Source organism: Sphaerodactylus townsendi, linkage group LG03, assembly GCF_021028975.2.
Source record: "Sphaerodactylus townsendi isolate TG3544 linkage group LG03, MPM_Stown_v2.3, whole genome shotgun sequence".
In the NCBI taxonomy this organism is placed as follows: domain Eukaryota; kingdom Metazoa; phylum Chordata; class Lepidosauria; order Squamata; family Sphaerodactylidae; genus Sphaerodactylus; species Sphaerodactylus townsendi.
In genome coordinates, this window is record NC_059427.1 from 66,246,910 (window position 1) to 66,274,795 (window position 27,886).

General features: G+C 42.4%; 1 protein-coding gene across 1 annotated transcript in view; it reads left to right on the forward strand.

Annotated features, from left to right (window-relative positions):
- DNAH1 (dynein axonemal heavy chain 1) overlaps positions 1-27,886 on the forward strand; it is a 181,904-nt gene that overhangs the window by 84,548 nt on the left and 69,470 nt on the right. The window contains 17 exon segments of the mRNA XM_048487348.1: positions 73-213; positions 766-929; positions 1,474-1,587; positions 3,184-3,372; positions 4,323-4,428; positions 6,914-7,027; positions 9,897-10,046; positions 12,183-12,269; positions 13,462-13,648; positions 14,688-14,779; positions 15,309-15,463; positions 20,055-20,232; positions 22,510-22,704; positions 24,089-24,208; positions 24,799-24,957; positions 25,210-25,314; positions 26,417-26,557. Of these exon segments, the coding sequence (XP_048343305.1) occupies positions 73-213; positions 766-929; positions 1,474-1,587; positions 3,184-3,372; positions 4,323-4,428; positions 6,914-7,027; positions 9,897-10,046; positions 12,183-12,269; positions 13,462-13,648; positions 14,688-14,779; positions 15,309-15,463; positions 20,055-20,232; positions 22,510-22,704; positions 24,089-24,208; positions 24,799-24,957; positions 25,210-25,314; positions 26,417-26,557 (2,397 nt within the window).

Consider the following 27,886-nt stretch of genomic DNA (forward strand, 5'->3'; position numbering starts at 1 on the left):
ATCTTCGTACAGTGACGTTAAGGAAAGAAAACTTTTGTGTATACTATTAAGATAATCTGTTCTTTAATAAAGACATCACGGACTAAATGGGTCTTAGAATGGCCAGGCCAGGTGACCATCGCTGGATGTCAGACTTTCTGGACCAAAGAGGTGTCAGAGGCCTTAGAAGCTGGGGATTTGTCCTCCAGGCTGTTTGCACAACTAACTATTCAGGTAAAAATGTTGCTTAATTTGTGTTTCAGTTAAATTGTTTATCCATGGAAAACCTGCGTTCAGTATTTCTCACTAAAGAAAAAAATAGTCCTGATCCCAAACTACATGAAAGTTGAAAATGTGAAAATATAGGAAGTCGGCATAACCAAGTTATCTAATGTTTGTTCCTTTGTCATCCTATCCAACCCAGTATACGATAGATTTTGGGTTGCTGTTCTCAATAAGTTTATTATCCAAAGCAGCACATGGAGCCAATATGGTCCAGGTGTCATTTATCCAGGGAAACTTTCCTGAAACTATGGGCTCCACGTACTCTGTACTCCAAATGCAGTAAATAAAAGTTGGAAATCTGAGTTGTAGTAGTCCCAATGTCCAATGAAGCTTCTTGTGGTTTTCTCTGGAAGTAAATTTAAACAAAGTATGCGGTGGTTGTTTTTCCTCTCCTAAAGAAATCTGGTTTCCTTACATGCTTCATACATTGCTAGCTGAAGCACTGCAAAAAGACTCATTTCTCCAGGGCACGGTCTGACTTGTTTTGCTTTCCTGACACAGCTGAGTGATCTAGTAGCACTTGTGCGAGGGAAGCTGTCACGGATGCAGCGGGGGGTATTATCAGCTCTCATTGTGATTGAAGTTCATGCCAAGGATGTGGCCGCTAAACTCATTGAAGAGAATGTCATGAGTGAAAATGATTTTGAATGGATTTCCCAGCTCAGGTGAGGGGTTTCCTTTTATCTGTTATTAGACAGTACTGGTAACATTTTAAGCTATTTTCATGCTTTAGTTATATAGATCAGATGGGCCAAACTAAACACAGCTACAGACATAACAATTAGCAGGGTTTGCAAAGGGTTCTCAGTTATCATCCTCATCCTTATGCACCTTTAACTGCTTATGCTTTTCTTATTGTACTTCAAAAGTCATAGCTCCAGGGTAGCAAGTTATCTTTCTTCCTCAGAATTATAACTTCAATTGCTGAGATGTTATTAATTTCATTTTTTTCCTGTCCATGGCAGAGATTTGTAAAATCCATTTTGTACCACTGTTCTGGACTTCATAAATAACATATATGTGCAATTGCACCAATGACTTATGCAACTTTAACATAGACTATGCATTACTTAGTGTTAATAAAATATGACCCAAATGCATGGGACTGTAGTTCTATAAAATGTTGTGGATCCTGATGTCTTTATTAGCTATTACAGTTGTTTTCCAGTGTATATTTTGTGTTTGATTTTTTATTTTATTTGTTATTAGATACTATTGGACAAGAGGTGATTTGTACATCCGGGCAGTGAATGCTGAATTTATTTATGGCTATGAATACTTGGGCAATAGTGGGCGCCTGGTAATCACACCTCTCACTGACAGGTATAAGAACTTATTATTCTTAGAAAAACAGCCACGTATCTCCATAGTCCTATACAAATAGGATATAAGTCCTATACCTATATAGATGTAGTCCTATACCTTTCTTTGAAAGAAGAATTAAAGGCAAACACAGCTACCTTTGATATAACTGTAAACAACAAAGCCATGTTCCATCTTATCATGAACAGAGTATGTGAAGAGCTCTGATGGGATCCAGGAAAGGAATTTTGAAATGTGTAGTAGCAGTACCTCAGGTATTCTATGTTTTGTTGAGGAAGTTGTCAGAACATTAGTAAGTTTAGCCCAACCATGTAAACAAATAAACCATTGTTAATGATAGTCTGTCCAGGGTGCTGAAAAGCAGCTTCAGCTGGAGAGGAAACTTTACAGGGACACAAGAAAATAGGCAATCAGATATCAAGACCATATTGCTCAGGCAAGGTTGAAGAGGGATCTAGAAGTTCTTATAAACCAGATTGGTTTATAATAAACCAATAGGAAAATAAGTTTATAATAAACCAATAGGAATTTGTTTATAATAAACCAATAGGAAAATAAGGATGGAGTCATACACAAGAGTCTGGATAGGAGAGTGTAGCTATGCATATTCCATTCTGCAACTGTTTGTGGGACAAGAACTATTCATTGGGAGTCTCCTTGAACTATAGCAGTATGTTATCTACAGGATCTGAAAGTTGTCATTTGCATGTCTCGCCATTTCTGAGGGGGCCCCAAGTCTTAAGTGGCTTGGGGAGAGGGATAAAAGTGGCTTCAGAGGCAAAGGAAAGGCAGGAAAGTTTCATTTTGCAAGCTCTGCTCTGCTTACAGTTTCGGGATTCAGTATCGTTTGTCTTGGAGAAACACACGCTTTGTTTTGGAAAGTACCTGCCTTTAGTAAAGATGTACTTTATTTGTCTTTATTAAGGTCAGTTTGTTAGTCATGTATCTGTATGGAATATGGAATGAATCTTCTGCAGATTGAATAAGGATGTGGCCATACAATTTGACAGTAATTTGCAGAAGCAATTTAAGCAAGTGATCCTCTGTGACTAATACTAAATGATGGATCTTCATCAACTGGAATAATTCCATAGGGTCTACTTTTGCATATAAAAGTCTTGTGCCTCGCGATGAGCATCAGTATGGATTATTGGTGCTTTTGTACAAGAGAGAAAAAGGGATATAAAACAGGTTTCTAAAATGATACAATAATTGTTCTCAGGGGCCTTATCAGGTGCATGTTTAGGTCTAACTTGCTGCCATATTATAGATCTAACTGATCACAAGCTGGGGGTTGGGAAGCATGTTAAGATTCGACTGGTTAATGAGTGCTTTTTAACCTCTTTTCTTGCAGCGTGTCTTTTTCATGTGTTTAAGCTGAATTTGTTTCACTAAGCATGATTCTTTTCTGAAGAAATGCAATTCCTAGTCCATGAGGTTCTTGAAATAGAATCCTTAGAAGCTTACAATTATTTAGCACACAGCCGCTTTGTAATGCTTATGTATAAAATATATATTTCAAGGTGTGGGTGATTTGACTACTTCGGGATCCCTTCCATTCATAAAATGGGTTGATTCTCATATTCTTTATGGCAGATGCTACCTGACGCTTACTGGAGCTTTGCACTTGAAATTTGGAGGTGCCCCGGCAGGACCAGCTGGAACAGGCAAAACGGAAACAACTAAGGACCTGGGCAAAGCTTTAGCTATCCAGACTGTGGTGTTTAATTGTTCTGATCAGCTTGACTTCATGGCAATGGGGAAATTTCTGAAAGGACTAGCCAGGTATAAAAATATGATGCTACTTGTTGATGAGGCTACTTATTGCTTCTTAAGTGGGTTGTAGATCAAATCAAACCTGAGCTCTTCCTGAAGCAAAAATAACTAAACTGATACTTTAGTCGAAGGCAGCAGGAAAAGAGGAAGACTCAGCATGAGATGAATTGACTCTGTAAAGGAAGCCATGGCCCTCAGTTTTCAAGACCTGAGCAAGGCTGTTAATCATAGGATGTTTGGGGGGGTCACTAATTCACAGGTTTGCCACAGGTTGCAAATTACTTGATGGCACTTAATACATACACTTATTAATATGGTAGGGTGTTAAGGTTTGGCTGATGAAGCCCAGTCCAAGCAAAATAGAGTATCTTATGATGGGTGCATCTCCTGATTCAGATATATCTGAATCAGATATCTATTCTCGATAAGCTCTTTCCTTTACGGACCAAAGTTGTGCTTTGGGAATACTCTGTCCTAGATTCAACATTGCTGGTTCAAATCCAGAGAGAATGCCTTTCCAGCTCCTTGAATTACCACCAGCATTCTTTTCTGGAGGTGAAAGATCAGGCTGCCATCCTGAATGTGGTAACAGCTTCTTGATTATACTTGTTCAAGGTGTTGTATGTTTGTGGGCCCTTGAAAACAGTTTGAGACTTCAGCTAATTGAGTTTTACAACCCATGCCTAGAGAACTGTGAATAAAAAAATTAAAGGATGCATGAATCATGTTGTATTTGACCCTGGTTATATAATGTATATAAGGATGTATTTGATCATGTTTATTATGACCCTGGTTATATAAATTCCTTTTTAAGTATGGCCCCTACACATTCACATAACTAGCAGACTCATTTCCTCTCTTCCCTATATCCTATAACTTTTAAGATTGACGGAATTGCTTGTAAATAGAAAATACTACCTCTGTGAATTCCTGACATTGCTCTCCTTTTATATTCTCAGCTCAGGAGCCTGGGCTTGCTTTGATGAGTTCAACCGCATTGACATTGAAGTGTTGTCTGTAGTAGCCCAACAAATCACAACCATTCAGAAGGCGCAGCAACAAAGGGTAAGTATGTATTTTCAGGGCATAGCAGCAGAGTGAAAGGAAGGGGCTGCTTGCTCCTTTTCATTTCCCTTTGACTGATTGTCACATTGACTCAACTGGATGCCGACTGATGAGATTATAGCCATTTTACTTTACCTTATTTGCGATTCTGGTTTCAATGCCCAACCAAGAACAACTGTAGGGCTGCGGAGTTGTTTTCTGTTTTCCCTGAAAGTCAGACCAGAACCAATGACTTCAAAGTAGATCAAAAGAGTTTTTGTCTGAGGTGAAACAAGTAATATGAAAGGTTCTGTCTCAACTCTGAATCATGTTTTCACTGAATAATAAGATCCATGTTATAGCTATTAGTGTTTATAAACACACACACACACACTCACTCATATAAAAGTTAATTTGTTGTTTTCTATTTTTAAAAATAATTTCTTACTTTTGTGTGTGTCGTTATAAATAATGATGGCCACTGTGATGCTGGAATCCATCCCAATACAGCATCACTTTCAATGGTGTTTAAAGTAGGGAGCCCAAATTCTCCTTTTAAGTCCACCTTAAAGGGAGAATCTAGGCTCCCCAGTTAAAGCAACATTGAAAGTGATGCTGTTTGAGGGTGGATTCTCCCCCACCTGGAAGCAGCATCACTTTAAATGTTTAAACTGGGGACCTCAGATTCTCCCTTTAAATCCATGCCGAAGGGGTGGATTTAAAAGGAGAATCTGGGGACATTTGGGGGGTGCCTGCTGTCAAGGGTGCAATTGTTAAACTAGCAGCACCAAACTTTCAGGGTATCTTTAGGAAACTCTCTTGATGATACCACCCAGGTTTGATGAGGTTTGGTTCAGGGGGTCCAAAGTTATGGACCCTCAAAGGTGTAGCCCCCATCTTCTATTAGCTCCCATTGGAAACAATGGGGGATGGGGCACCCCCTTTGGGAGTCCATCACTTTGGACCTCCTGAACCAAACCTCACCAAACCTGGGTGGTATCATTAGAAGAGTCTTCCAACAAATCCCTGAAATTGTGGTGCTGCTAGCCTAAAAGCTGCTCCCCCTACACGCCAAAAACTGAAAAAAAACACTAAAAACAAAAAATTACAAACAGGGGGTGGTGCTTCAGACATGTAATGAGGGGGTTGAACCTGGGAAACCCCCCCCCCCTTACCTATGTCCTTACTCCCCAGGCAGCCTCTGTCTGGGAAAACTGTAGCCTAGTTGTGTGGTTCTGGTCACTGGGCTAGGCCTGAGGGTATTGTGGGAAACCAGAAGGACTTGCAGGTGGTACCCCATTTTCCCCTGTATCCCCTTCCCCACACTATTCCCTCTTTCCCTTCTCCTGTCATCATCCAAATCCTCAGCTTTCCAATTTTCTTTCTCTCTTTCCCATTCACCGACTAACTTCTCCTTTATTTCCCCCGCATTGACAGCTATATTTATTAGTTATTTATTTACTTCATTTATACCCAGTGGTGGGATTCAGCAGGTTCGCACCACTTCGACAGAACTGGTTGTTAAAATTCTGCTTGTAATCAACCAGTTGTTAAATTATTCAAATCCCACCACTGCTTATATTCCTTTCTCCCCTATGGGCGGGAGGCAAGGCAGCTTGCATCATTCTCCTTTTCTCCATTTTATTCTCACAATGCCCCTGAAAGGTAACTTAGACTGAGTATGTGCAACTAGCCAAAGGTCACCCTGCAAGCTTCCACAGCAGAGTGGAGAGTCAAACATAGCTCTCTCAGATCCCAGTCTGAAACTACTATACTACTATACCATGCTGACTTTTATGGGGTGGCTGCTGTTGAACAGTGGCCTCTTCCGCACATGCAGAATAATGCACTTTCAATCCACTTTCAGTACACCTTGAAGCTGGATTTTACTGTGTGGAATAGCAAAATCCACTTTCAAACAATTGTGAAAGTGGATTGAATGTGCATTATTCTGCATGTCCAGATGGGGCCATTAGCAAGCAGACAATTCTGGGTGAGTGATACTGGTTGCGTGACAAAACCAAAACAGCCCTGGAAAGCATGCTGCCCCCACCTTTGCTGGCAGAGACTACTAAAGGCATTTGTTTTTAAAGCTACCTGTGCTGCTTCTTTTATTTAGGGTTTTTAAACTCTCCAGTGGTTTTCAGTGGTTTTTTTAAGGTAACAGGTTTTTTCTTCAAACCATGGACTTTTCTCAGGTTTGTAAAAAGAACTTCTGTCTTGTTTGTTCAAGACTTCAATCTCTCTATTTAGGTATCCACAGACTTAATCTCATTGAGAACTAGACATATTTACGGAAGGAGGAACGTTGTCTGTTGTACTGGGTTCCAAGGGATTGTTCTTGCATATGGAAACTGCATCTTTAGATCAGTGCACTAAGACCAATTTTCCTGATTCATTGGTGGAGGATTTTGTTAAAAAATGAAAAAGCACTTTTGTTCCTGCTAGAATCAAAGATCTTTCAGCTTACTCAATGACAAGTAGCCATTGTGTTTTTAATTACTAGGTGGATCGCTTCATGTTTGAAGGTGCTGAGATTCCACTGGTCCCATCTTGTGCTGTTTTTATTACAATGAACCCTGGCTACGCAGGACGCACCGAATTACCTGATAACTTAAAGGTAATGATAATGAATGAGGTGAAGCATTGCACATTTCATGAATGTTCTGTGATCTCCTGCAAGACAAATTGGGAGATAATGGATAATGGTATAAGATGAGATACTCAAATTCGACCAATCTTAAGCACAAGTACCATCTGTCATGGAGGTATAAAGCTCCTGAGTCTAGCATCATTAGCTCATAGGAGACATGCAACTGAATCTGTTTGGCAGACTATGTGGATCGGTGGACATCAGTTGTACCTTGTCTTAGCCAGGTTTTTTATCAAAGCAGTTGCAGTCACTCCCTCTATAGCAGTGGTTCTCAACCTCGGGGTCGGGACCCCTTTGGGGGTCGAACAACCCTTTCACAGGGGTCGCCTAAGACTCTCTGCATCAGTGTTCTCCATCTGTAAAATGGGTAAATGTTAGGGTTGGGGGTCACCACAACATGAGGAACTGTATTAAAGGGTTGTGGCATTAAGAAGGTTGAGAATCACTGCTCTATAGCATAAGAATAGAAGGATTGATATTAAATAGTGGAGTATTAGAACATTAGAGACATATTTCTGGATACTACTATTTACACAGATTCTGGTTTGGATCCACTGGGTTGTTACTGTGGTTTCAATTATTTCCACCTGGAAAACATAACTAAAGTGGAGCTCCGTTGGATCATGCTAGTGGTCCATCCAGTTCAGCATCCTGTCTCACACAGTGGCCAACCAGTTCCTCTGGAAGTCTAACAAAGGATGGAGGCTGAGACCTACCTTGATATTGACTTCTAGAGTTTATTGCCTGTGATCATGGAGGACCATTTTTGTCACATAGACCTATTTTCTATGAATCCATCTAATCCCCTTTTGAAGCTGTCTGTGGTCATCACTACATATCCTAGCAATGAATTCCACATTTAAATCATTTGCTGTATAAAGAACTATTTCCTTTTGCCATCCTAACCTACTACCCATCAGCTTCATTGGACACCCTCAAGTTCTAGTATTTTGGGAGAGGAAGAAAAAGTCTGCTTTGACAAATCTCTCCACCGCATGCCTGATTTTATAAACCTCTATCATGTCCGCCTTCATCTGTCTCTTTTCTAAGTGGAAAGTCCCAAACTTTTTAGCTTTTCTTCATAGGGAAGGTGCTCCAACTGCCTAATCATCTTGATCAATTGTACTCTATTCAGCTCTGTGATGATGCCCTTTTGAGATCAGTGACTAGAACTTCAAACAGTACTCCAAATGAGGCCATACGATAGATTTATACAGGGGCATTATAATACCTATCATTTTATTTTCAACTCCTTTTCTAATAATCCCTATCATAGAGTTTGCCTTGTTCACCACTGCAACACACTAGGTTGATACTTTCATTGGACTCTCTGATACAAACCCCATATCTTTTTAGCTCTCAGCCTCAGCAAGTTCAGATCCCATTAGCCTATGCTTGAAATTGGGATTTTTTTCGTTTCAGTATTCACCATCTTACAATGTATAGATAGTTATAATGTGGCACTCCTGCAAAACAACCACTCCCTTGTTGGCTTCATAACTGAGCTTAGGGGCAAAAAATCCAAACTTCACATACATGCTACAGGGATCACTGTCATCAGTCACAGACCAGGAAAGGGATTTGGGTGTCTTAGTTGATAGTTCCATGGGAATGTCAATTCAATGCATGGCAGCTGTGAAAAAGGCAAACTCTATGCTGGGGATAATTAGGAAAGGAATTAATAATAAAACTGCAAAGATTGTCATCTAAAGCAGTAGTGCAACCACACTTGGAGTACTGTGTTTAGTTCTGGTTTCCACATCTCAAAAAGGATATCGAAGCGATAGAAAAAGTGCAGAGAAGGGCAATGAGGATGATTGAAGGATTGGAGCAGCTTCCTTATGAGGAGAGGCTGCAGCGTTTGGGACTCTTTAGTTTGGAGAGGAGACATCTGAGGGGGGATATGATTGAAGTCTATAAAATTATTCATGGGGTAAAAAATGTTGACAGAGATTTCTTTCTTTCTCACAATACTAAAACCAGGGGGCATACATTGAAAATGCTGAGGGGAAAAATTAGGACTAATAAAAGAAAACATTTCTTCACACAATGCGTGATTGGTGTTTGGAATATGCTGCCACAGGAGGTGGTGATGGCCATTAACCTGGGATAGCTTTAAAAGGGGCTTGGACAGATTTATGGAGAAGTCAATCTATGGTTACCAATCTGGCCACTGCGAGAAGCAGAGTGCTGAACTAGATGGACTCTGGTCTGTTCCAGCAGGCTCTTTCTTATGTTCTTATGTTTAGTCATCTAAAGGTGTTTTAGAATGAACTAGGATGCTTACCTGATTTTGTGCAGATTTCTGTGGTGGAAAGGATTCCTTAATCCATTTTCCTTAATGATGATGAGCTTATATGTCCTTTCTTGGGAAATTCAGACTAAAGGGGTTCTCTCCTGCTCCCCCTCAGCCTCCCCAGCTGAACTCCCAAGGTCAGCTCTCGTGTTAGAAACCCCATTCAGAGCATTGGTTGGAAGCCTCAAGAACAAGCTTTACAGGGATCCTGAGTTCTTTAAATAGAGCCCTCTAATGAGCTCTAATTACTTTCTCCCCTCCCTCCTGCTGCAATGCAAAGTGCTTTGCAAAATGCTTGTCTACCAGGTACAGAAAGGGTGGGGAGGACTACCATAGGAGGAGGAAGGTAAGAAAATCATGTTTTATGGGTGGAAATCATTCCATCTGCAGAAAGACTCTGAGAGATCTGGTCCCCTGTCTACAGTGTGCAAATGTGCTGATAGTGCTGACTGCTACTTCTATGCAGTTTGATTTTCAGTTTCCTCCAATCCGTGTCCAAGACTTGCTAAATATAAATGTTCATGGCATCTTGTGTTCCAGGCTCTTTTTCGCCCTGTGGCTATGATGGTTCCAGATTACTCTATGATTGCTGAGATTTCTCTGTATTCCTTTGGGTTCAATGAAGCCAAAGTCCTGGCAAAAAAGATCACTACCACATTCAAACTGTCTTCTGAACAACTTAGTTCTCAGGTCGGTATCTTTAGCCATCTGTTTTTTCTATTTTTAAAGCACTGAAATATTGGTATTAATATACTGCTTTCTTTCTTTCTTTCTTTCTTTCTTTCTTTCTTTCTTTCTTTCTTTCTTTCTTTATTTATTTATTTATTTATTTATTTATTTATTAAACTTTTATACCGCCCCATCCCCGAGGGGCTCTGGGTGGTGTACAACATAAAGAATAACAATATAGGATAACTAAAACATTTAAAAGCAGCGGTAAAACCGTAAAAAACTATTTCTGATAAATATACAATAAATCTCAATAAAATGAATGGCGTTCAGCAGTCTATTTTTAAAGTTCCCTCCCCTCCCCCGAAAGGGAGGAGTGGCGTCCAGCATTCTAATTTTAAGTTCCCTCCCCCCCAAAAGGGAGGAATGGCGAGTCTCATTAGATGGCAGTTGGCCCAGATGTTAGGGGCCAAAGAAGGGGGGGCACCATCAGCGGGCGAGTTCCTCAAAGAAGGCACTGGCAGGAGACAAGCTCCGTCTTACAGACCCTGCTGAAAGGGAACTCCACCAAAGGTCCCGCTTAGGGGGGCCGAGGACAGTTGGAGGGAGAACATTCCACCAGGCCAGGGCCAGAGCCGTAAAGGTCCTGGCCCGTGTGGAGGCCAGCCACATCGCCGAGGGGCCAGGGACCACTAGTAGATTGGCCTCAACTGATCGAAGAGACCATACAGGGACGTATGGGGTGATGCGGTCTCGAAGATACGATGGTCCCAGGGCACATAAGGCCTTAAAGGTCAGCACCAACACCTTGAAGATGATCCGGAACTCTACTGGGAGCCAGTGCAGCTGACGCAGTATAGGCTGGATATGTTCCCAGGTGGTGCTACCTGCAAGCAAACGCGCCTTCATGCTGAACCAGTTTTAGTCTCCAGATCAAGCGCAAGGGAAGGCCCTATAGTGATTAGCCATATGGGTTCCCTAAATTCCCAGCTTTTATTTTTAAAAGTATGTCTCTAGTTTTTTCACTTATAGAGATATGCCTTTTTCCTTATATCTTTACAAGGGACGAGGATAGAGACTTACTTTTAAAAACAAAAAAATGAAACCGGGAGTTCAGAAAACCTGCTTGACTTACTGTTATAGTTGTAGATGGCTATTTTAGTGCCTTTAAAAAATGTAGTCATGATATCAATATATTGACATAAGCATGTGCAAAAAAGGGGCTACTGTGACACTAACGATAATGACTGCTCCCTCCCTTGAATAGCATGGTTAATAAAGTAAGTGTGGAAGATAATAAACTGACTCCACAACTGTGAAAAGGGAGAGGGATGGCAGGCATGCAGAATCATCATGTCCAAACTAATTCCCATGCTTCTGGATTGACTCCCAAAGAAAATCAGGAGTAAGTTAAGTGTGGGGAAAAGTCCATAAATTCTCACCTGAATTCTCTGTGCAAGAAGACAGGGAAAGGAGGGACAAATGAAGCACAAATATGTGAGCCCCAGAACAAGCTAGATTTGTTTATGCATTCTCTTAATATTGTTTAAAAGTAACATCTGAATGTAGCCTTTATGTTGCTGCCAAGATCTAATGTGCAAGGATAACTGGGCTCAAGAAACGACTGTAGGAGCTTCTAATGTTCTTCTTATTGCCACTTTGTTATTGTTATAGTTAATTGTTAACTTCATTTATAGACTGCATTTTTCACAGATGCTCAAGGTAGATCACGAAATATGAAAAGCAATTCACTCAGACAGCAAAGACTTCCAATAAACAACACAGTAGGACTAGGATGGCAGAAATGGAAAACAATGTAAATAAAGTACCATCTAAAGCAACAAAATCTGTCTAAGGCATATCATACTATGATGAAGAAAGGGGGTTGCAAAGGTAGAGGACTTTGCAGTAAAAAGGGAGGTGATATGTATAATAAATATTGTAGTAGATTACAATACTATCCCTTATTGAAGCCTTTAAGTTAAAATGTTAAATCATAGTTGTTTAAAGGAATTCCCCCATTGTAGTTATCTTTAAAAAGGATCTTGACTGCAGGTAGTAGAGAAAACAGACAGATTTTTCTTAGTCTTGTGTAACTAAATGCTTGCCATTCCATTGATATTCTGATTTCCATTGCTTACCATATATCTGCTACAGGATCACTATGATTTTGGAATGAGGGCTGTGAAGACTGTGATTTCAGCTGCTGGCAATCTCAAAAGAGAAAATCCAACAATGGATGAGGCAAGTCCACGATTGTCTCACTAGAAATGATTCTACATGCAGTGTTGCAATGTCAATAAGACGTGTTATGTACTGTATGAAAATGACTAGAGAAACAGCTTTGAAATGCCACATACCCTTTTGACATTCAGAACCTTTCCAGATAACCACAATGTAGATGTACACTTGTTACTCATATATTCTGCATAACCGAATACTGTACATGCAGCTCCAAAATGCAGCAAATAATGTTCTTCTTGGGAAAACAACCCAGGGGGGAGGGGGGCACAGAAGCCCTTCCTTTCCATGCTGTGGATCCCAAGCCAAACCGAGTCTCTGCATTTCTTTGAAAAGCTGTTCTTCGCAGGTACTCTGTGCCTGTGGAAAAAATTGGTTAGATCTGAGGAACCTAAACCTGACTCATTAAAAATCATAATGTGTAATTTTGCTAATAAAGATAATATTTTGTTTTGCCTTATTTCAATATTCAACTAGTTTGTACAGTAAAACATGCAAACATTTCATTATAGATGTTTTCTTATCATTTGTTTAGCTTTCTTTACTTTCAAAAGAAGTTCAGTTATTTCTAACATTGTTCAGGAAACTTCATTAATGAAACAATACATGTTACAACTTTAATTGAAGCCATTGGGGGTGGAGAAAGCATCAGTGACATATTATATGTTTGAAAAGAGCAGTTGTAATTATGTTTGAGCACCACCCTGTCTCTTAACTTGTCTTTCTCTTATGATGGATTCAAACCAGACTCAAAAGGCGAAACTTTGGCTAATGTGACTGTGAAGATTAAGAAGAAGAGGAGGGGTTTGGATTTATACCCCTCTTTCTCTCCTGTAGGAGACTCAAAGGGGCTTACAATCTCCTTTCCCTTCCCCCCCCCACAACAAACACCCTGTGAGGTGAGGTGGGGTGGGGTGGGGGTGAGAGAGCTCCATACAGCTTTGACTAGCCCAAGGTCACGCAGCTGGTGTGTGTTGGAGTGCACAGGCTAATCTAGTTCCCCAGATAAGTCTCCACAACTCAAGTGGCAGAACGGGGAATCAAACCTGGTTCTCCAGATTAGAGTGCACCTGCTCTTAACCACTAGGCCACTGCTGCTTCTATAAGAAAGAGAAGAAGTAATTGAGAAGAAATTAACTATAGGAAAGAGAAGAAATCATTGCATGTCTAATGCATGGTTCTTACATTTTTGCAGGAGCTTATTTGTTTAAGAGCTATCAAGGATGTCAATGTTCCCAAGTTCCTGCAGGACGACCTCAAGCTTTTCAATGGTATAATTTCTGACTTATTTCCCATGATCAAAGAGGAAGCAATTGACTATGGCATCCTGGAGGAAGCAATTCGCAGAGCGTGTCGTAGATTCAACTTGAAGGATGTTGATGGTGAGTGGATAATAAACCTGTGTTCTTGCCCTATCTTGTGCCGCTTTCGCATTTTAAAAGGCTGCCCAGAAAAAAATTCAGTCTCCTGTAGACTTTGGGAATTGGGCAGGTTGCAGCTTGTCCTTTAGTAATCTCACCTGAGTATGAGAATGGTAAAGAAAGTTGAGGAGTAGGTGTAAGATCCATCTGTGGACTTTCCTTTTAATCCTCATCTCTGACCATGTGTCCCAGAAGTTTTGTGCCCTGCCTTCAGTCCCAGCTGCCTGGGAGAAAAATGAATTTATAACTGTTTTAAATAAATGAAGTAGACTTCTAAAATATTTTCATTAGAAAATATGGACATTATTGTGAAAGTTTACAATGTAAAGTATGAGCCATGTGTGTATCATAAAGGAAAAGTAGATTCCTTCTCTTGAGACAAGTGCAGTCAAAGCTGTATTCCTGTCAGGAGGTCTTTTTGCATCTATAAATTAGTTCTGGAAGTTTCTGAATCATGGCTCAACAAAAATGCAAATCCCATCAGTGTGAACACAAACAACCACTCAAAAAGCAACAGCCACAGGTAAGCAATCTGTTTTTTCCCCTTATTGCATGGGGCATTATAGTTCATTGTACTGTGTTGTGCTGCTGGGTTAGAATTGTAAGCAGTGAAAGTAAGAGGACACACATGAAATTATGTCAATTTACTGTAATTTACGGAGGAAGATTTTGACACAGGCTAATGTAGTACTACTACTCACTTTACAGTATACATTTCATAATCCAAAGAGGGATGCTATATCGTACATAAGAAATGGGTAGGTGTAAACACTCTTCGGAAAATCTCTTTGGGTTACAAAATGTATACTGTAAAGTGAGAAGTAGTACCCCTGTAGGCTATGTCAAAATCTTCCTTTGTGTATCTAACAAAGTACTGTGCTTCTTCCTTGTTGCTCTGATGTGATAAAACAGAATTGGCTATAAGTTGGTCTTTTTACACACTGCAGATCAGTAAATGAAACTATTTAGGTATTATTGTTCTGAATCTTTTGTTCTCCAGGTTTTGTAACAAAGTGTATCCAGCTCTATGAAACAACTGTGGTGCGACATGGCCTCATGCTAGTGGGGCCCACGGGCTCTGGAAAAACTAAGGTAAGGTCTGCAGGAGTCGCAAGGTAATGCTCCCAGCAAAGGGAAGGAAAATTGCTTTCCCCTAGCACAAACATCCATGTTGTGGGAACTTTCAATTTTTTTGTGGCAAAAGATCAAAAAGCAAAGTTTCTTGCAAAGTCCAGTAGCAGCATACATCAGAGACCTTTAAAATACAACCATTGGGTATTAAAACTGATACACTAAAATTGCTTGTACTGAGGAAGAGCCTCATTAAGGCAGGCACAGATGACTTTTAGCCTTCCCAGCTTTAGTGAGATTTCTACAATGTGATGTTTCAAGATATTCTTATCAAAGGAAGTAGACATTTTCCACCTCTTCTTTTGTGATCCATGCTTCCCTTTTATAGTCCTGTTTCTTCAGCCATGTCCAAAACTTGGGCAAATTTCTTTGTTAACTTCTTTGCATTCTTTATTATTGTAGATGTATGGTGAGTTTGCATTGTCTTTGTGTTCAGTCTTATAATAGATACCATGGAATGTCATGTTACTGCATTTTTTTCTCCCTTCAGTGTTATAAAGTTTTGGCAGCTGCAATGACATCTTTGAAAGGTCAACCGTCAGTCAGTGGTGGAAACTATGAAGCCGTCGATTATTATGTACTGAATCCCAAATCTATTACAATGGGCCAGCTGTATGGAGAGTTTGACTTGTTAACCCATGAATGGTAAAAGACAAACATCATTTTCCCTTTCTAGAAGGCTTGTGGTTTCTCCCTGTACACTTTCTAAGATTGGAAATCTCTGCATAAATTGAAATTCCAGAAGGCCTTCTGCAATAACCAGATTAAACAGATGGGCAGGATTTAGCCAAAGCTAAAATACTGTGCTTAGCAGTCGCCAACTGAAATCACTGGGACTTGGGAGTTCTTATTAACTTGTATTTCTTATTTTCTCTGAACAAAAAATGAAACACTATCTCTGCTTATTAACTGCTTTATTGCATCTCTAGAAAATATACAGTTGGATCATCACCGCCCACTTAAAATGGCAGCCAGGAAAGATTAGGGTTCATGTAAAGTTGCCACTCCAGGTTGGGCCTACAGTTTTTCTGGAATTAAAACTTTTTTTCCCAGACTATAGAGATCAATTTCCCTGGAGGAAAGGACAACTTCAGGGGTTGTTCTGTTCAGACCAAGGGACCTGAGTCTGACAAGAGTCTCATCAAACTAGGCAGGGATTCCAAGCAGTGCCAGAACTGAAGTCAATGCCTTCAGCTCTGGCATTGACCTGGAGTCTGCCAGCACTTTCAGCTGGGTCATATCCAGTATCCTGAAAAGACTGATGGTGGATTTAGGTTTCCAATTGCCTTGTGGTCAGCCCACAGGCCTTGGGTAGTTAATCGTACACTCCAACATCTGAGTTGTGCTTCTAGGTATTTCTGTCTACTCTTCTCCTGGAGTCCTGGGGCAACTGCAGGGACCTTGACAATCAATTGCTGTCCTTCATAGATCTTTCAGAAATTCCACATTCTCATGGTGGTTCCTGCTCCTGGGCCTCCTAGGCTTTTGGTCCAGTAGCCACCACTGGCTTTAAGTTCCCTGACAGTTTCTGGTTGTCCCAGGGCAGGCCCAGGCACCTCAGGGTCTTTCATGGCTTTATCCTTTATGGGATCTGCCACTATTGTGTCCTCATCCTCTGATGAGGGATCATCAGGCCCAATTCCAACAAAGGGCAAACTATGGTATACAATAGATTCTAAGTGAAATCCCTCCCAAACTCCCCCTCCAGAGAAACTGCACCCAAATCTCTAGGAATTTCCCAGGCCAGAGTTAGCAGTCCTAGGTTCATGGTAGGAAGGGTGACTTTCCCACCACATAACCCACCACCTCGAGTTGATAATTCTCTAATAGAAAAAATGGATGTATATCCATATGGTTTTCTTATTATGATGGAAAGACTTTCCCCCAACACCATGATTTTGATCTAATTTGGAGGGGGGGGTGGGATAATACTGCTATTTAGCTGTTTAAAAAGATGAGAGAGCCAGTCACACAACTCTAACTTCTTGTCTAGTGCAACCATTAGCTGAAGTGTACAATTCAATAAAGATATTAGCCCTATAAAAGGAACTCAAAAGAGAAATTGTGTCATGTAAATGTTTGTTATATTTTACTCTAAAGTTAGCTAGACTTGGGGTAGAGTGCATATTTATGGAAGTTTTTCGATAACCAATTCAGGTTAAATATAACAGCTTATTTACAATGCAATTTTTGCCCAAAGGGCAGCATATCAATATAGCAGAATGACGAAAAATACAATATCCACAAAAATGCGTTCACAGGCATTAAGCCATCTGTTCTCTCCAGCTGGGCTTCAAAGGATGCTATTTTCTTTTGATCTTAAAAAAAAAGACAATATATGTCCTCAGTACTAGCTAAACAAAAATGAATAATAATTATAGCTATTTAAATGGATGGCAATGATAATTTATTGATGGCGATAAGCTGTTGGACTGCATCCAGGATCCCTTCTCCCAATGGCTTGGCATTTCTGGCAGTGAATGTGTATATGCATTCATTCTTCACTTGCTCTTACCAAGATTTCTCCATGGGATACTGTACTCCTAAGGAAGGTAGATTCTACTTTATAATCCGTCTGCAGATATATTTAGGATAGCATCAAAAGGCAGAGTCTCGATGTCATAAGGTCCTTGTGGTGAAGCTCCACACTGGCCCTGGGTTTGGGAACCTCTGCTGTCCCTCCTTCCCTTGCCTGGGTGTTGGTCGGCCTGACCTGGCCCTGTTTTCCTGGGGGGCAGCTACCACTAAGCAGACTGTTCGCCCATAGCTTGTTTGGGGTTTGGGCTAACACAGTTGTATCCTCCTCCTCGCCAAGTATTCTGGGCTAGCCTACCCTCCGCCCTCGCCTATCTCTCCACTTCTCACTCCTTGCTTCCTCTCTCTCTTCCCTCTGTCCTCTCTCTCAAAACTCACTCTCCTCCACTCACTCTCCTCCACTCTCAACCACAACAACCCCTCCCCTTTCCTTCTCTTCCCGTTTATCCTCTTCCTCCCATTGGCTGGTTTTCCTCAGTATCTCCCCACAATCAGGTCTCCTTGCCCTCCCCCTCGGATGAGCTCTGCCCTCTCCTGGGTTGAGCTCCACCCTTTTTGTCCCACCCTTTCCTGGGGTGACTGTCGGTGGGGCATCTGGCTGGCCTGCCACTGCTTCTGGGCTCCCCCATTCGGCCCAAGGAATGGCCGGTCCATCCCGCACCAACTCAGGCCCAGATCAGGCGGCCAAGCCCAGTGGGAAAGGGGTAGCAGGAACAAAGGGTGCCTGCTATAAGTGCAGCCAGTGGGGGCACTTCCTGGTCCCAAGGATTCCTCGGGTGTTCGAAGAGGTCCCCAAGGGGGGACCTGGCCCCCCTCCCCAACCCTCAACTCTGGGGCCTGGCTTGGCCAGGGTCGCCTATGACTGGGCAGGCAGACCGCCCTTGGGCATCTGCCCTGACAGGCTCTTTATTCGGCCCCTCGTGGGACTTGGCGGCCAAGAAACTCTCCAGCAGAGCGGAAGCCTCAGCTGTGATCTTGGGCTGCCCGCACACCACCCAGGCACAGCCATGGGGGTGAAGGATCTGGGTGAACTGTTCCATGACCACCTGATCCACCATCCGTTTCACATCCTGGTGAACCAGTTGCAGGCACTGCCCCACCAGGTCACTCAAGGTATTAGCCACTACCTTCGATCTCCTTTCTTAAAGGCCAGGGCCCTAAACCTCTGGAGGTATGTTTCTGGGGAGATGTCATACCACTCGAGGATTGCCACCTTGACCTTGGCATAATCTCCAAGCTCCCCTCGGGTTGGGCCCGGGTGGCGGCCTGGGCATCCTTGATGAGGTAGGGAGTGAGCATAAAGGGCCACTGCGCTCAATCTCACCCTACCGCCTCAGATGTGTGCTTGAATGCTTCCAGGAAGCTATCTGGGTCAATTTTGATAAGGGGACCCAGGGGAGACACCCAGGAGGTCCACCGGCTGGCCCACCAGTTCCCAGGCTCCCTAGCTTTCGAGTGAGGTCCTGCAGTGCCACATGTTGGTGCTGCATGACCTCCTTCATCAAGGAGACTGGCGTTTTCTGTTGGATCTGGGCCAGCTCGCAAGTTAGCTTGGCTTGATGCTCAATCATCCACTGGCCAAACTGTGAAAAGTCCATGGCGCCCTCCAGCATGCCTTCCATTGCTGGGATGCCCACCACCACTGATGGTCTTTCCTGCACCTGGGGCTCGCTCTGTGTGTGGCGATGCCTGGGCTGTACCCACCCAGGGGTGCACGGAGGAGTCTTGCACCAGGGAGGAGTCTTGCACCACTGGCAGGTGCTAGACAGCCCACATTCTCCACCACTTTGTGATGAAGCCCCACACTGGCTCAGGGTTGGGTACCTCTGCTGTCCTTCCTTTCCCTGGACATTGGTTGGCCCATCCTGGGCCCCATTGGCCTGGGGGTGGCTACCACTAAGCAGCTTTTTGGCCCACAGCTTGTTTGGGACTTGGGGCTTACACAGCTGTACCCTCCTCATCGCCAAATCTTCTGGGCCAGCCTCCCCTCCCCTCCGCTCTCGTCTATCTCTCTACTTCTTGCCCCTTGCTCCCTCTCCCTTCCCTCTGTATCTCAAAGCTTGCTCTCCTTCTTTGCTATCAACCAAAACAACCATGCTCCTTTCCCTCTCTTCCCTTTTATCCTCTTCCTCCCACTGGCTAGTTTTCCTCAGCCCCTCCCCACATTCAGGTCTTTTTGTCCTCCCTCTCGGGCAAGCTCTGCCACCTCCTGGGTTGGGCTCCACCCTTTTTGTCCCACCCCCTCCTGGGGTGGCTGTCGGCGGGATGTCTGACCAGCCTGTCACTGCTTCTGGGCTCCCCCATTTGGCCCAGGGAATGGCCAGTCCCTCCTGTGCTGACTCGAGCCTGGGTCAGGCAGCTGGGTAAGCTGCTGGGCTGCCAGCGGGCCCCACCCCCACTCCCAGTCTTGCAGTGGCCTCTGGATGCTACCAGTGGCCTCTGGGAGCCTCACCCATTCCTCCTTCCTCTGCCGGCAGCCCCGAGGTCACGGCAGCAGTTGCTGGCTGGCTGCAGTTCTGGACATGGGCACCACTGGCAGCCCCTTCCCCCCATGGCTAGTTTTCTGCTGCGGTCATGGGCCCTGCCAGGTCCAGGGAGGGGCTCTGGCCCTGACCCTGGACAGTATTGTTAGATTGTAAAACCATCATTTTGTAAAGATGGTTAGATTGTAAAACCAAAACCATCCTTCCTCATCTCACAGGACAGATGGTATTCTTTCCTCACTCATTCGAGTAGGAGCCATTGCCACAGATTCCAAAAAGAAATGGTATATGTTTGATGGTCCAGTTGATGCAGTTTGGATTGAAAATATGAACACTGTATTGGATGACAACAAGAAGTTGTGTCTCAGCTCTGGTGAAATCATTAAGCTTACTGAGGTATCTTTATTTTGCTTATATATCCCTTGGTGACGTTTTACCAGCATGAATATGTTATTTATTATATATTGCCTTTTTTCCATCATAGAACTGAAGGCAGTGTAGGCAGGATTCCTAGGGTGTCACAAAAGTTATTATCAGGGCCTAACTTTGGGGCAGAGTTCAGGGACACGGCCTTGCTTAGCCATGGTCCCCGTGGAGAAATGGCTTCCCTCCTCCCTTTTCTTTCCCCCCTCCCTCTCCAACCAGGCACCCTAGGACTCAGATTGGAGGGCAGAAAATGCAGTTTGCCTGGCAACCCTGGTAGAGGGTGCTGAAAAGGGTGGTTTTATAAAAAGCAGGCAGAAACCTGTGAGGGGTTCTTTGGCTCTCTGGCTGTCTGCTGTTCTTGGTTCTTAAGAGAGAAGGGCTCTGGAGGCAGCGACCATGTTTCCAGGCCATGTGCTCAACCTAGAGATGTGAGCTCTCCGTGAGTGGTAACTGGTTAAGCTGAGGACCTACCCTGCTTTCGAACATCTAGTAGGCAGGGTATGTGTTAGAGAAAGGGAAAGGGGATTTGCGGTTTGTCTCCTTTTTATTTGTTTTTCCTTGCGTTATCTGTTGCGTTGCCAAAGAGTTCTTATGATTGTGTTCTGTTAATAAATACTTATTTTTAAAACCTTACAAAAGTTCTCTGTACCACGTATGCCCCACGATCTGGGACACGCTATGTGTATGTGAATAAGAAACTGAGGCAGAGGCCTTGTAACCAGGAGAGGAAGCAGGGAAATCCTGGTCTTTCCCAGTGGGTAGTCCTCAAGGGACCAGGTGGTGGCAGCGTACCCTGGGAGAAAGATAGCCCTCCCCAAGGGAAAGTTGATAACCCCTGGGAGAGTGCAGAGGGTGAAAGAGGGCCTGCCAGCCATAAGCAAGCCCATTTCACCACAGTCCCAAACATGGGTTGTAGTTAGTGGCATACTGTTACAAAATGGTGCCCCCACTCCCAATCCTTGACCAATCCTTGACCAATCCCCACCAAACTTGCCCACCCCCTGCCATGATCCTGAACTCCCTCCACTGCACCCCCATTCAAGCGGCACTAAGACTGGCTACACACTTGAGACAGGGACAAGGCCAGGGAAGGAGCGCACCTTTTCCTTGTCCCCACCCCTAGTGTGTTGCCAGCTGTGGTGCCACTCAGGGGGAGTCTCCGAGGAAAGCTAGCTGGATTTTAAAATGCATTTAACTTTCCTCCATCCCTCTGAGCGGGGCCACATCTCAGCCCCCAGTGTATTCCAGTCCAGCCTTAGTGCTGCTCAGAGGAAAGTCCCTCCGCTCCCCCCTCTCAGTGGCACTGCATCTCAGCACTCAGTGTGTTGCCACTGCAGTTAGTTTTCCTCCATCCCTGAGTAGTGCCATGGCTGGAAGAATGGTGGGGGAAAGTTTGTAAGGGGCAGGTGGAGTTCAGCTGGGTCTGGGCATGGGGAGAGAGAAGGAGGGTGTGGGTGGGGAAAATGCACCCCCTACATGACCTAGTCAAATGGTGCCTGGGTCATCCTCTCCCTCTGGACCCCCTTAGATACATCATTGGTTGTAGTTTAGTATTTTTATATCACCATCTAAAAAGGAATTAAGGACAAAATCTAAAATTACTGTTATCGTGGTGTTTAACAAACCTTTTTCTTAAAGAAATTTTTGTGAATTATTCATAATTAGGCCAAGTCTTTAATGTTTAACATTTCCGGACATGTTTTGTTACGCAGTTGAAAATTGATTAATCAAAATGAATATTCAGAATTATCTAAAACAAGGTGAAAGATTCTGTTTATCAAATGAAGAGTTTGCTTTTTTTTGGAGAATGAGACTATTTTTAAAAAAAATGAAAATAACTTTATGTTAATGGAGTTTATGCCCAAGGAAGCATTTTAAAAATCATAATTGTATTATCTATTTCCAATCCTGCTGTCTGACACTGGGTTGGATCCATTAGCAAATTCCTCTTATTCCACCTTAATGCTGCAGACACTATGTCATGTCAGAGTCCCCTATCCCCCGGAACATTTTGTGGATTTCAGTGGGCTGCGATGGAAGCGGGGAGGAATGAAAGAGCTACTCAGACATTGGAAAATTTAGACTGGATCCAACTTGTATTTTTCATCAACACATCACTCCCCTGCCCTGGGGATTAGGAGGGGTCAGATTTTGTGAAAATCCACAGTCGCTCATTCACAACTGCACAATTCAAACTTGTACCTTTGATGCTATGGTGAAATCTGGCTTCTTTCCTGTGATTTCCAGGCAATGACCATGATGTTTGAAGTGCAAGATTTAGCTGTTGCCTCACCTGCTACTGTCTCCCGGTGTGGCATGGTATACCTGGAGCCAAGTATTTTGGGACTGAAGCCCTTTACAGAATGCTGGCTGAAGAAGATTCCAGATGTTGTAAAGCCTTTCTCAGAGCAACTGGAGTCTCTTTTTGACAAATTCCTAGAGGTGAACTACTACAGCATTCTTAGTACTGTATTTTGATTCAGTGAAAAATCTGTCAGTCAGCTCTTAGCTAATCATCAAATCCTTACCAGTCAAATTTGCTTTCAGTGGTTTCAGAGTGATCAGTAGATACAATTCATCAGGAACTTTTCCCAAGCCAAGGCTCAACTCTTGCCAATTTTAGTTCATTTTCATTGGGATCCCAGTGGAAAAGTTCTTGAGCCCCATGTCTTTTGCTTCTAGAAGTAGTAAGAGTATTCCCATACAACATATTACAAAATTTTGACAATTGTAGATCTATGGAGGCCAGAGCCCTTTGGGGGAGGGGCGGTATATAAAACTAACAATCAATCAATCAATTCAGACAGATATTTTCACACATGACACCATAAAACCTGCCCTTGGCTAAAATGCTGAGTTGCATATAAATATCTGTCATTGACTTTCTCTTCTACTTTAGTATCTAATGGATTAACAATAATTAGCCTTCAATTTAAATGACAGATTCAATTTAAATAGCAGAGTGCTGGACTAGATGGACTCTGGTCTGATCCAGCAGGCTCTTTCTTATGTTCTTAACAGGAGAAAACTTAATAATGATAACAAGGTCACATTGAAGTAGTAATTTACTTCTCTGAAACATTATACTGAGCCTTGCCCATATCAAGAGTATCCTTTGATGGACATGTTAATGCTTGCATACAGTGAAGTTAGCAGAATGGTATCTATCTAAGACAGTAGTCCTGATGTCCAGCCTATTGTCTTGCAAGCCTCTACAAGGTAGCCAATTTCTTTTGTTACTTTTTGGAATGACTTGCTAGCAGAGGTAGATTGGCCATTTAACCTAGGAGACCATTGACACATTGGAGCAAGCAGATGTAATCCCCAGTAGTTCTATCCATGCTTCAGAAACTACTCAATTCACATCTGGGTACTGATGCCTAAGAAGAGTATCAGTTTCCCCATTGGTACAGGGCAAGGGGATGAATTGGGTACACCAACACCCATGGTGGGTCCAGGTGGCCAAGCCTGTGAGGATCATCCCTCCACAGTATCAGCCTGTAGCACTACAGGGACTATTCAGCCTGGCTTGCATTTCAGAAGGGCCTATACCTCTACTTGGGTGTTAAAGGTGAGCCCTGAGTCTTGAAAAATTGAAGACCATTGATATAAAAGGCAGGAACATGTTCATGTAGCAACTTTGTCAATGGCTATGTTTCTCTTTGTATAACAGTGCATATTTTTGGTTGTGATGAAAAATATTCACTCTTTGACATGACAGAGATTCTAGCATTCTGTTGTGAGAAAGGGAAGGACAATACCAGGGCTGCAAGTAAATCTGGAAAGTTTACTATGAATCTGAATTGCATCTTCTTAATCTGTACAGGAATCTATCACATATGTGCGGAGATCAGTGAAGGAGATAATTGCCTCCACAGACTTTAACTTAACAATGAGTCTCCTCAAGTTATTGGACTGTTTCTTTCAACCTTTCATTCCCATTGAGGTACAATGTCTGTAGATATTGATTTTCAAAATCCTGGAGAGGCCAACTGAACTCAGCATTCATCCTACTGGTAGTAGAACAGAAAAGCATGATAGAAAATTCAGTGTCCTACAGGCAATTAAAGAGAAAGTGTAGACTAGGAAATTGTACACTAGGATTCATCATCTTTAGTTAGTAGCTACAGTTAACTGTGATTCTTTGTATACAAAGTGTTTATTTGTTTATTTTATACACGTTTATGCTGACGCATCCAAAGAATTTAGGGTAGTATACATTTTTACAACAACTCTTTGAGAGTGACTGACACCTAGCAAGTTTCATGACACAGTAAGGATTTGAATCCAGGTCTTTCAGGTCCTGGTCTGACACCCTAACCAGTACAAGAGAATTATTCTTTCTCCCATGGGGAATGTGTGCCCTGAGTGAAATAGTAATTGCAAAACACTGAGATACATTTAGCATTTATTGTTAACAGGAAAAAAGTACTGAAATAACAAAGATAGAATTAAGGTGATTTTATGTTCTCAGTATTATTAATGAAGACATTATCACTTTTAGGGGGAAAATGTAACCTTAAAATGAATTTTCAGGGAATGAAAAGGATGCCCCAAGAGAAGATAGACCGTATTGATGAGCTTATTGAACCATGGTTCATATTTGCTTTGATCTGGAGTGTGGGTGCAACGGGGGATGCCAATAGCCGAGTAGCCTTCAGCACTTGGTTGAAGACCACAATGTCAGCCAAAGAGGTAAGCTGATGGGACCTCATCTCTTTCCAACAGCAGCAATGTGGCTCTTGCATTTCTGGAACATGTGCGACTGCATTGTATTATTTGGCAGATAAATTTCTATACTTTGTTACTCTGCGAGATTTGGGGAACATAAACCAGATGGATGGAATTCCATCACTTATTCATGTCTGCATTTTATTCTTTGTGTTAGCCTTGGAAAAGCTGTTTGGGAGAACTGTGGTGGTCACAGCCTGTTTTTTCCTCCCACAGATGACTTTACTCTTTCCAGATGAGGGGTTAGTCTATGACTATCAACTGGATGATGCTGGAATTAGCAACATTGAAGAAGAGGAAGATGAAGATGTTGTCAGTGAGGTAAAGGAAATTTTCAGTCTCTTTGCTCTGGACTTGGACTGGATTCCTTTCTGAAGCAAGATCAGCAGTGCAAGTATTTAATATTTCTGCCCACTATTAAATTCAGAATTCTTTGGAAAGAGCCAGTTTCACTGTGGTAAAGAGATTATTGTAATAATCACTGAAATAGTGAAGCACTGAAATGTGAAGCACTTATAACACAGAGAACAATACTAAAAATGATAAAATAAATCTTGACAAGGATTAGAAATAGGATAGGTAATGAAATATTGCTGTTTTTCAATGTCTCTTAAGTGATAAGTAACTATACAAAAAAAATCTGGAAGGAATTTGTATGGCATTCCCCAAGGAAAGCACACGAAGCAAAAACAGTTTGGCTGGCAGTGTTTTAAGGAAGTTCAGAAAGGAAAAGCATCCAACACCTAACAAATTCAGCAAGTGGGTGCTAATACACTCACAAAAATGAACTTGTTGCAATGGACTAAGAAGTTACACTGGCCCAGAAGCAAGCCAAGACAAATGAGTATAGGTATAGGTGAATGCTATGGAGATCTCTCAGACCTGGCCAGCTTCCCCCATAATGGGTGCAAGTACCTCATTCTGCATCACTGCCAGATGACAGTGATGCAGGAAGAATCAACAATTAAACTGATGCCTATCTTTAATACTGCTGACCAGATCTGAACTGAGTGGCCCATACAACACTGGAGACCCTACAGGATCTTAAATCTGGTTTATTCCGCCAGCCAGTGGCCCTCTGGGACAGTGGCTAGCCAAGAACTTTCAGTGTAAATTAAACAGCCAGGCTACCCCTAGATCCCCTGGTTCCTGTTATAGTGACCAGGAAATACGTAGATGGTGCATGATTCCATCTGAAGATTCATGGCTGTGCTTCAGATAAAAACAATGAGTCATGACTATCTTGTTCTATTAATTTCACTGGTGCTTAGTTACAACTAAATTGTGTTGACTTCAGTGGAATGAAACCACTGTAACTTGGTCAGAGGATTATAGCCTTCAGGTCCTTTGCAAACCTATGCTTTTAGGACACAAATTATAAATTGTGTAAAATTCTACCCATCAATATCTCTCTGTCTCTTAGGTGAGATGGGTGAGCTGGATAGACTCCTCTGTGGAATTTACCATGGTGCCTGATAGCAGCTTTTGTGACATTATCGTTCCTACAATGAACACTATCCAGATGGCATACCTGTTGGAGATGTTACTCGCTAATCATAAGCCAGTATGTGTTCTGAATCTCAAGTGGGGCAAATCTTGTAGCCATTCAAACTCTTTGCTGATTAATCAAACTAGCATCAGTACTTCGCTCAAATATCTAGAGTTGGAATTTCTTGTATCTGCCTCTGCTGTTCTTGGTAAAAATAAACAGCTATCTAATGACACCTTGAAGGCTGATTTTTGTTTTTAAGCACAAGTTTGTGGATTGGCCCCTTCTGTCAAATATGTTCACTGTTAGTTCTCTCTCTCTCTCTCTCTCTCTCTCTCTCTCTCTCTCACTCTCTCTCTCTCTCTCTCTCTCTCTCTCTCTCTCTCTCTCTCTCATAAAGAGAAAAAAACTACAAAAAACAGGGTCAAAAGGTGCTAAAATGCAGGAAATACAGGTTGAGATGTACTTATGTGAAAATTCAAGTGCAAAAGGAAACTTCAATTCAATTTTCAATTTAACCTTTAATGGCGAATATACAAAAGGAAACTACATAGGCTGTTCACAGTAGCAGTAGTTGATGATAATGTAATTTCCATAGATTTTATTTAGATATTTGAAATGTTTTATGCTGCATTTCCACCCTACTCATGGTCCTCAAGCTGGACAACTCAGGAATCACTCAGGAATCTCCCTTTGAAGAACTACTGCTGAAGAACATTGACTTTAAATCAGCAGTAGCATGTCCTATGAGGTGGCAGTATTCTCACACTGATTTCTGAGTGTGCCATTGTTAGTCAGATTTGTGCCCATTTATTGTTTAAAATAGTGACTAATCCGTTGTTTGCTTATTGCGCACAGAAGGGCATTGCTTGACATATAGTGGCATATATCACATGGGGGAACGACAGAGAGGATGACCCCAAGACAATGTATCTCGTGTATTTCCTCATTGGGTACAGGCTGCCCTGCAGTTTACTTTTTTCCCCATGACTTAGTTCATATACATGTTTGCATAGTGAGGACCAGTACGGGCACAGAGAGGGGCTGTGAGTCCATGTTAAAGCGTCTGCTTTGCATTCAAAAAGTCCCAGCACCAATCCCCAGTGTCTCCAGCTGAAAGGATCAGGTATTAAGTGACCATAACCTGAGACCCTGGAGAGCTGTTATTGGTCAGAATAGACAATACTGACTTTGATATATCAGTAGTCTGACTAAAAATATGGTAGTTTCGTATGATCCGAGGCATCCGATGAAGTGGGCTTTGCTTCTGAAAACTAAAGCTGGAAAATGTGATTAGTGTCAGAAGAGTGCTGTTTGTTTTTCTTACAGCAGACAAACATGGCCACCCATCAGGAATTCTTTTCTGGTTCACCCTTTCTACTTGAATGAAGTTCTATCACGCTA